Source organism: Trichoderma ghanense, assembly GCF_004382785.1.
Source record: "Trichoderma ghanense strain CCMA-1212 chromosome Unknown scaffold_0, whole genome shotgun sequence".
NCBI classification, from domain to species: domain Eukaryota; kingdom Fungi; phylum Ascomycota; class Sordariomycetes; order Hypocreales; family Hypocreaceae; genus Trichoderma; species Trichoderma ghanense.
The window spans coordinates 1,123,784-1,134,231 of record NW_027395663.1 but is presented as its reverse complement, the minus strand read 5'-3'; the positions used below and the strand labels follow the sequence as shown (position 1 = coordinate 1,134,231).

The following is a 10,448-nucleotide window of genomic DNA, read 5'->3' as shown; positions in this document are numbered from 1 at the left end:
TTTTTTTCTTTTCTTCTTAGTGGCGTGGTTTTTTCGTTGAGGACGATGCGAGCTGATTTATCGATTCCCACGTACCTTACGTTGGTTGTGGCTTCGAAATCTTAGGAAACTTTTGTCTAAGACGCGCCGGGAGAAATTCAAAACTCCCTTCGCTTGCGGATTGAATGCCAGACAACGCACAAAACAAACAAACGGAATACTTTTTCGAATCACCCATATGTAACATGTTTTTCTCGTTCCATTTACTTTTGAGTTCAATATATAAAACTTTGTCTTCTTTATAGCAGCGCCAAAGTCTGCGCCTTGCAGTGCTAGGGACGGGACGAGGGCGAAAGAAAAGCTTGCTGTTGTTGGGAACCTACACGGGGCTTTCCACAGTATTTGCAAATGTTTTTGCTTACTGCTGCTAGCAAATGGCTTTGGAAGCTTGTACCTGGATGGCGTTGTCTCGTCGCGGGAGCCAGCGGGATGGAGCGTCTGAGAGGCTTGCGCGCAAACGAAGAAGCCGTAACAACACACAACACATGACAAACTCTTGAAGAACAAAGATGGGGATGGTGGAATTTTTGGTCGCCCTTTCCTGTTCCGGCCACGTGGAGATGGGATGAGAGAGTGGGCAACGCATCACAGATGTGGCTGTGCATGATTGGATTTATGGCGTACTGTAATTCCCACTGAACACTGAGATGGCACAGTATGCATGTAGTACACGTGACTCAGCCACAGCGGCTTTGGGGTGACGCCACACGCTAGACCGACCGCGGACGGGAGAGGCCCAGATGGGGGTCGTGAAAACGTGGCGGGCGGGTGGTTACGTCATGGCGCGGAGCCGGTTCTCTCTCTTTTTTTTTTTTTTTTTTTTTTTTTTTTTGCGGTGGTCAAGGTTGTGAGTTGTAGCTTTTGTCAGTTGTCTCTCTGCTCGCGAGCGGTCTGGAAGTTGATTCATCGGGTGCCCAACAAAAAGGAGAGCTTCTTGTCGATCTGCAAGCTCTTTACGAGATTTGCCTGTTTCGGGAGCTGCAGCTCGTTTTCCCTCTGCGTGTGTGTGTGTGTGTGTGTGTGTGTGTGTGTGCAAGGCGGGTGATGGGCAGGTTTGTCCGTCATTGGCATGACGCAATGGAGTTGATAGATCAGGGGGGGATGCCCTTTCTCCATGACACGTCCTCGTCCAGCACACACACGCACACACACACACACACACGCAGACATACAAAACACCTCTTGTGATGTGCATGCGGAATAATACCCGGGAGCAGCGGCACCGTTTGATAGACAACAACCCGCAAAAAGGTCCCAGGATTTCGGGAATCCGTCAAAAGTGCGATGGCTGGAAAGGTGGTTGGGGGAAGAGGCAAAGACAAGGGAAGAAAGGGTCGGGGTGGAATGACTCACAGCACGCGGACTTTTTGCTATGCCTATTTGCCATCTTGATATCGAGCGGGCTCATGACCACGGCGAAATGCAAAAACAGAATGGGAATTGTGAGGCAAACGTCGTCACGCCTACCCCAACCACCCCCTGGTTTACATAGTTCCCGATCGATTGGATGGGAAGCCCTCGCCTTGTGTCTTAGATGGATGGGGGCTGGGGTGAAGACGCAAGAGCAGGCAAAAGGGACGCGCGCGTGTAGATGCCTCGCTAGCTCTCAAAGAACGTTTCGCGTCGTGAGGCCGACTTGTAAGGCGTGAATAGGAAGATGGAGCGATATAAGTCGTGAATCAGGCTAATGAAAAGCAGGCAGCAGCCAGAACGCGGCGCTTCAGACGATGGAATCTCGTGGCGAAGGATTCGATTTGTCCTTTTTTTCAGCGAATGAGCGTTCGCGCATTTGCATTGCCATCTGAAAAAAGGAGCCTTTTCTGCGCGCCTCGTCGCCATCGCCTCCGAGAACAATCCTCGATGCAAACTCGCGCGTCAACGTGTTCACGTGCCACGCTCTGCTCCCCCTCCTTCGCCTCTCTCTAATGTAAGGAACGCGCATGTGGAAGGACGACATGCCGCGTGGAGAAACATCAAAGGCGCGCTGCCCGGATTTGCAAAATGGGGGCGATATTCACGATGGCGATATATGGCGCGGATCAGTTTAGTTGCCTTTTCTGCGTGGCGAGTTGATGGGGAAACGATTGGTTGGCGTGAGTTTTCGTGTACGATGTCTGCCTTCTTTTCTGTTTGGCTGTGTTTGTTTCTGCTAGCTTTTGTCCATCGATTCATGCATGCAGGTTCCGTCCTCCTGAACGTGATGGATGTGGAGGAGGGGGTAGGGGGGGTGTATGATGAATGCGGTGGCGATGCCTTTGTTGATACCGCGGTGAGAAAAGATTCACGGCGTGCGGTGACGGGAAGTGTGCCTCGCACTGGGTTGATGTTAAGGAGGCTGTTGAGCTTGTTTGGCGTCTTATTGGTGAGAATGGTTGAACGCTGTGATGCTGATTGTGATGGAGTTGTCATGGGAAGGAACAGTGTTTGCCTCAGGTCGAAGGGGGGGGTTTCCTTGGTTGGGTTGCGGTGCGAGTCTGCCTTGGGCTCGAAATGACCAATGAAGGAATGTTTGGGCGGAGATGAGAGTCATCGAGTCACTTGATAGAACTTGATGCCCATTGTCTTTGCTTGCTTGAAGCATGTGAAAGGGTTGAGTCAACTTGATGTGCCTTTGGACAGGCAAAGCCGTCTGTCTATTCGTCTGGGTGGTGCAACGAGGACTTTGACCGTTTGTTCTTGGGCTTCTATTCGCTCAGCTTTGGCTGCAGTTGCTTCTCGATAGTGCATCACAATTTACTGATTGGCCATGAACCATTTTCCCCTGGCAGCGATGCTCTCTTCGTGTAAGTCGGTGCTTGCCCCTGAAATGCGTCAACAAATAGTCAATCTTCTATCCTGGTTCTCAACATCAGCATATGATGCTCAATGTAGATGAACGAACGGAACACATGTGATCCATCATCTCATCTCGATGCCGTGCCCCGTCTAGGCTTGGGCTACGTCTACGCATCATCCTCCCAGTTCTCGTCAGGGGGGGCAAACCAGGAAACTCCAAGCACAACTCGCCTTCAGATCAGCTACCGCACCCCAGAAGCGTGCTTAATCTTTCTTGATCAATAATACGTCCAGGTCACTAAGCAAGCCCTCTCTTTGTCGACCAGCTCGGCTACACATTGGTTCGCAGATGAACATTCTCATAGGACGATCAGAAGCAGGGTTGCATGCTTGTATCACCATTTCAACCGTAGACCATCTCTCTGCATACCCACAACAACGCAGTTTAGCTCTTGAGCAAGGCTGAATCGAGTCAAGTTTAACTTGATTCACCCGAGCAGATTGTAGCGGTAGGAATAGAGGCAGACTACAAAAGCGTTGGTTCCCAGCAATCATCTCTCACAACTCACGACGAATTTCGTACTATTCGAGATCAACGAGGCTTGTCTTCTGAGTGCGCAAATAACAAAAGGCTAATGACGTGGAGGGCATAGTTTGTGAGTGTTGCTGCAGCCGGCTTGTCGCATACAAAATTACTCTATCTGACGGTATCTGCGAGCAAGTATCGAGAGGAAACAAAGCCTCGTCGTACTGGGAGTCATCCATTGCTTTTTGCTCATTATTAAACTATCTACATCTAATTAACGTGATATCTTTCCGTATTCTAATTGCCCACAAAGCATAACTCGTGTACTCCTGATTAACTTTTTCAAGATTTTGCTCATGCAACGGCAGAATTCGCTCTTTATGCGCTTCAGTAACGTGGCCGACACATATATACAAGCACCGGCCTTTTTTTTTCTTTCTATTTCGCTCTCTACCTCTTGTTGTAGTTGACGAATCGGCTCTAAAAGCAAAGAGTTAGCATACCGAATCAAGTGTGAGAAATCAGACGGAGAGGGGAAACGTACTCCTAGATAGAGAATGGTAATGTTGCTGACAACAAAGCAGATGAAGATACCCAAATCTCTCCACCGATGGTCAAAGCTCAAGTTCAACGGGACGTAAAACTCATCGCCAACGCTGTACGAGCAGTATTCGCAGCTCTGCGTCGAGTTGGACACGAGGTAGCCGGGTCCTCCGTTCTCGAAAAAGGGCTGCATGTACTCGCCGCAGGTCGTGCCGTTGGGGGCGGTGAATCGATTCAGCTCGCTGCTCTTGCAAACAACCTCGAGCCCGTGGAGCGCAGTCGTGACGCAGGCACCAATGAGCCGAGTGAAGGGGTCGAGCTGATACAGCCAGGATCGCCAGCCCTCGGGCATTTGAGAGTACGGAATGGTGACGCCGCAGAAGAGAGCGAAGACAATCGTAATGAAGGGATCGAATTGGGTCGAGACGCGAGGCGAGGGAGTAAGCGCCGACAGACCCTGGCCCAGAGTGACGGAGAAGAGTTCTGTGATGAGCACCATGAAGAACTGGAATCCGGCTCGAGAGGGGTTCGTCTGGAAGCCAGGCATAAAGTATAGGGGCAGGAAAAAGGCCACCGCACAGAGGACGGAGTAGGGCATTTCGGCGAGGATGATGGCCGTGACAAACGAAGAGGTCGAGTACATCTTGGACGAGGATTCGCGGAAAAAGAGAGCCCGCTTGATGGCGTACATGATCTCGACCTGCGACATGATGATGGCGGGCAACACGGTGATTTGGAACATGACAAAGACCTTGTACTGGAGGGACGACTTGGAGTTGTCCAGGTTGAGATACGTGAGACCGGTGATGATGGCGACAGCGACGTGAGCGTACAGGCGGGTGAAGAGGTAGTTGGGCGAACGCCAGAAGGACCGGAACATGCGCCGAACGACAACCTTCATCTGATGCGAAAGAGGAGACGCGTACTCCTTCTCGACCCCGGGGCTCGCCTGGTTGGCCGCCACTCGCTCTCGCTTCAGCTCGATGATTGTATCCTTGACATGGGCAAACTCGGGGCTGTCTTCCCAGATGTCGGCCCAGTCACGGTCGCCGATCCGGGGCATGCTACCGGCGCCGATGGCATCGAGCATGTATTCCGCAACGTTGTCGGTCGGAGCAGCTTCGGCACCATAGCGAGCCAGATAGGCCCGCAGGACGGCAGCGTCTTTGCCAATGTCGCCAAAGTACACGGTGCGTCCTCCTCGCTGAAGGAGCAGCAGACGGTCAAAGTTCTGGAAGAGCGCGGCATTGGGCTGGTGAATCGTGCAGAGGATGGCCTGGCCGGCCGCGGCCAGCTTCTTGAGGAAACGAACAATGTTGAAGGCGCTCTGGCTGTCCAGGCCGGAAGTAGGCTCGTCCAAGAAGAGGAGCAGTTCGGGCTTGGCGGCCAGCTCAACGCCAATGGTGACACGCTTGCGCTGTTCCACGGTAAGACCGGCCTCGGGGGATCCGATGATGCAGTCGGCAATGTTTTCCATCTCGAGCAGAGAAATAATCTCTTCCACATATGCGTACCGTTCGGACATGGGCGTCTCGTAGGGCTGGCGCAGTTCGGCGGAGAATCGAAGAGCTTCACGGACGGTCTGCGTAGGCTCGTGGACGTCGAGCTGCTCGGCATACGAGGTGGATCGCTGAAACTGCTTTCCGGGCTTGACGCCGTCAACCAAGACGTCTCCGTAGATGACACCAATGTTCTTTCTAGCCGCCAAGACATCCAGAAGGGTGGTTTTCCCAGCGCCAGACGCTCCCATCAAGGCCGTCAGCTCGCCCGGCTTTACGTATCCAAAAACGTTGTTGAGGAGACGTCGTGTGCCGCCGGGGACGGGGACATCGTAGTTGAGGCTCTCCCAAGTCAATACACTGGTTGAGTTGATGATCAGATCGGAGCCTGCCTCGTTAGACTTGTCCTTACGCTTCGCGTCGCGTTTCTCGAGCAGCCTCTTGTTCAACTCGTCCAGCTCCTTGGTAGGCTTTGCGTACACCTTGAAGCTGTTTCCCGCCATGCCAAAGGTCACGACCTCACCAAGCACGACGTTCAAGAAGAGGAAGAAGACAATCAGTGCCATGACGATGCCCCAGTTGCGCCACAAGTCGCCTGGAAGGTAGTCGAAGCCCTGGGCGATGTAGTCCCGGCCGCGGACAAAGGTCGTGCCAGCAGTGGAACCGGGGAGAACGCAGACTTGGTGGTTGATGTCGGTGTATCCGGGACCAGAGGGAATAAGCGACTCTGCAGTGCAAGTCATATCGATCCGTTCAAACTCATTCTCCATCAGAGAGCTGAACGCGAGACCCAGGACGTTGATCCAATAGATCCAGCGAAGCCACACTTTTTCGGACTGGTACTGGATGAGATATCCAGAGGTGGTAATGAAGAGCGTGATGATGACGACTGCAAACTTGATGGCAGAGTCAAAGTCCGGGCTGACACAGCCGAGGATTCGGAAGAAGAGCGTCATGGCAATGTTGCCAGAGAGAATCATCAGATAGAAGGTGAAGAAGGCACCGGCATCCCTGACCAGGCCTGTCATGAAGTATACGATGATGGAGAAGATGAGAATCTGACTGGCCGCAAACGCCTGGTCCACGAAGATTTGGGCGATCCAGAGAGCCGAGGGCCGATGGAATGCGTATGCCTTGTGCCGAGCAACCAGTGGACGCCCCGTCATTGTTCCTCCCAGCTCCGAAAAGGCCTGGAAAGCGTTGAACAAGAGTGCCACGAACAACAGACCACCTTTGCTGAAAGCGCTGGCGGAGGTTTGACCGAGATTCAGATACAGAGTGCCGAGGACAATAGCGACCAGGATACTGCGAGTCCAGCCCACGACGAGGTTGAAGCGATCTTGCAGCTTGAGGATAAACTGTCGCTTCATAATGGACCAGACCTGGATGTGGAAACCGACCTGATAGGGGCTTCGCTTCGATGTGCCGCGCTTGCTCTCCTTAAAGGCAGCGAGGAAGTCTTCGTGCGCTTGCTTCTCCTTCTCCAGGTTTGCCTTGTACTCGGCAATCTCATCCTCAATCATCTTCTGATAGCGAGACGCCTTGAATGCCTCCAGGAGGGTGTCTGGACTATGGGGTGCATTTTCCGGGGACCTTCCGGGCTGGTACTCTCGCTCAAACTCGTCGGTACATCCGGTGACATAGTCGGGCGTCGTCTGTCTCGGCTGCGGCAGGAAGCCGAGACCCTCAAAGTAGGCACGGGCATCCTTTGCAGGACCGAAGTAGACCTGTCGCCCCTCATCAATAACCATGACCTTGTCGAAGAGGCTGTAGATGTTCTCGGAGGCTTGGTACAGGGAGACAAAAGTGCAAGTCTTGTAGAGGTCCGTCTGGATCCTTAAGCTCTTTGCAAAGTCAAGAGCGGTACTGGCATCGAGACCACGCGTGCTGTTGTCCCAGCAGAGAATGCAGGCATTGGTGATCATCATCTCAGCAATGGAGACACGCTTTCGCTCACCGCCAGAGACACCTCGAACGAAGGCATCGCCAACAATCGTCTTTCTGGTATGCTCGATATTGAACATCTTGAGAAGGAGGGTAATGACGTGCTCCTTGAACTCAGCCTTGGACATGTTGCCCGGTCGCTTGGCAGGCATCTTGACGTCCAGAGCGAATCCCAGCGTCTGCTCGACGGTCAACGTAGGGTGGTGAACATCGTCCTCGGCGTTGTAGACAGCCTCACCGCGGTATCGCTTGAACTCCTCCGCCGTCCATGGACCGTAAAACACATCACCGGTGACGCTGGTGTATCCGTATCGCTGGTTGGCAATGGCCTTGAGAAAGGTGGTGCATCCGGATCCCGGAGTTCCCAGGACTAGAACCATCTCTCCTGGCTTGCACACGCCCTGGAAGTTGTCGAGCAGTGTGGCCTCTGTGAACTTGGGGCCGAGGCCGACTAAGCTCAGCAGCGGGGTGATGACGTTGAAGGTGTCGATGAAGGCATCCGGGAAGGTCTTGACGAAGTTGGTGAAGCCACCGATGCCCTTGACGGTCAGGCCATCCCAGCAGGTTCCAATGTGCTTCGAACGAATGCCAGCTTCGGTGCTGGCATCGAGGTCGCCTCTCAGAGCAGCTTCCAAGTCGAAGATGGAGGCGTCATCCTCCGCCGTGACAGTGGCGGCTCCCTTCTCCGGGTCGGTAGACTGGTGCTTGTTCCTGCGACTCGCTCGGGAGACGCCGGTGAACTCGCGCTGTAGGCCAGCAAAGTGAGCCTCGGCTTGCTCAACAGAGACGCCCGTTTGGACTCTGGCGAGCTCATTCGAAGCTTCAACATGTGTTTCCACAGAGGTCGAGTCCAGCTGCTCGTTGAGGTCCTTTGCCAGCTCGGAGTTTGCCGTACTGGGCAGCGACTCCCCATTGGGAGGCTGCTCCCCTGACATGGCGGCTGTATCTGAGAGGATCGCAAGATATCGTTGATGATGTTTGGAGTTGATGGATATTGTCGTCGAGAGGATGGCTGTCTAATGTGGCACCTTTGAGGTACTCGCGTCGCCAAGAGCTGATGAATGAATGATCAAGATTGCGACGAAAATCCAATGAACAGGCGGAAGGATATTGATTATGAAGTTATAACGGTGAGCCAATGCAATTAATTCTCTTTGATCCGTTTGCCTTCCAAATGCTGGAGGACCAGATGAAACAGAAAAGAGTAAGCGGTGAAGTCGAGCGGTGTGATTCTACCAGACGAAACCACACAACAACTAGTAAAGTAGAGAAGGAAGGTGAAAGAAGACTCCACACAAAAACTTCGTCGGATGACAACCAAGAACTGGCTATCAAGCGATGAGCCAGAAACCACCAGGTGAGCTGAACCCAGGAGGCCTGGAGTTTTGTATTCTTTTTCTGACGGCTAAAGGCAGAAGAAAAAAAGAACGAAAAAAATCGGGCCTGCGGAGTGCCAGGGGATCTTTTGCCCGCCAAGATTCCCGGGGCCAGATAACGGCATCACAGCTCGCCTTAAGACTAGGGGAAACACCACGAAGCTCATTGCCGGCCAACGAAGCCCACGGTCCACCTGCAGGGCGGCTGGTTGCCGCAGCTTGAGTTTGCCAGCTCAGCTCTGATGCTTGACCGTCAAAAGTCCGAGAGAGGGGACACGCCCGGAGCTACAGCCGTGCGCATGGTAAAACCCGGCCAAGCGGCGACGAGAATCCACTCTGGATGCACAGTTTGGGGGTTACCGGTGGCAGTGGGGGCGCCTCAGGGAGGGCTGCTTTGTTGTTGCCTGTCGAAGAGCAAAGTACTATTCGATACCTACGGCGTATTACGCGGTGCTGATGCTGCCCATACGAGTCTACAAACGCGAGGTACAAAGTACGATTCACGACAAGGACGAGGGATGAAATGATTATTAACGCTGTTGGACAAGCGAGGCATTACACACAGTCACGCCGAAGAGAACCATAACGCAAAAGGGAGACATACCGCAGAAGAGAGACATGCCGCAGAAGTAAGGCTGGCCATGACCGTGAAGACGGGTACGGGTTCCACAAGGCCAAGCTGCCAGATTCTGATGGACTTAACGGTGGACGCAGAGGAGATGAGCAGTTCCCTATTTCATGCCTTGGCCTTTGAAATGGCACATCGACGGAAGATTTCTTATTAATACAAGCAGGTTTCATTTCCGAAAGCGGAATTACGGAATTAGAGCGGCCAGTTTCTCATCAAGGTGTCTTGGTTTTCGGTTGAGATCAGATCACCAACTGTTGCAAGGCGCCCAACTGCAGTTCGCCGTCCATACAGCTGATGGACATCTTTTGTGCGCGTCCGGCAATGGCATGCGGTGGCATGCGGTGGCACGCTGGGTGTAAAGGAGGCTGTCGTCCCGCTTGCACCTGATGGCGCCAGAAAAGGCAATTCTCCCAGTTTGACGGAGGAACGGCGTGCAACCAGTGACGCTGAGACTTGTCAGGGCCGTGGGGCAGTTAGTGTAAGGGCGATTCAGCAATTCCGAGCTCGAGTCTTACGGAAGCCCCAGAAGTAAGGGTCGTGCTCAGCCAGAGAGTTTTGTGAGCCGCTACTGTCACTCTGTCCCCATAGCAAACTGACCGATAAACAGCATACTCCCCAGATATTTGGTCTCTGTCCCTCTGGGCACCATTCGAAAGATGAAAGCCTCAATGTTTGTGCAGCATGGCCAAGAAGCGGTCGAAGCAAGTTCGACATCACCGCCAGCCCCAATGTCATGTAGGGGTTCGGGCACCCATCCAAATGCTACGACGATCCACAGCTCTTCCTTTGGCTCAAAATACGAGTACAGCACGTGGATCGCAGGCCTCGATCACCGCCTGTCCTGCTTCTCGCCGTTCCGCTCATGTCACTTGTTACCTCGGAAAGGACACCGACTGCAACGCAACATGGCCGATATTTCGCGGGACGTCAATAAGTCTTGAGCCAAGGACAGGCTATATGAGACTTGGGCCTAGAGCCTGCGTTGCAAACTACTACTACTCTTACAGGAACATGAAGCGCCGCTTTCCGGCTTGAAGAGCGCGGCGCTCGGCGCTCGCTGCTTTCTCTCGCTCTTTCTGCCTTTTAGCACCGGCGGCCGGCGGCCCGCCGCCCCC

General features: G+C 53.3%; 1 protein-coding gene across 1 annotated transcript; it reads right to left on the bottom strand.

The window, feature by feature from the left end:
- Positions 1-3,790: 3,790 nt before the first annotated feature.
- Positions 3,791-8,261, bottom strand: CCMA1212_000395 (ABC transporter G family member 11; the record flags this gene model as incomplete). The annotated part of the gene is made up of 2 exons (XM_073697865.1): positions 3,791-3,820; positions 3,885-8,261. 2 exons carry the CDS (start codon positions 8,259-8,261, stop codon positions 3,791-3,793), a joined length of 4,407 nt encoding a protein of 1,468 aa, XP_073563976.1.
- Between the last annotated feature and the right edge of the window lie 2,187 nt (positions 8,262-10,448).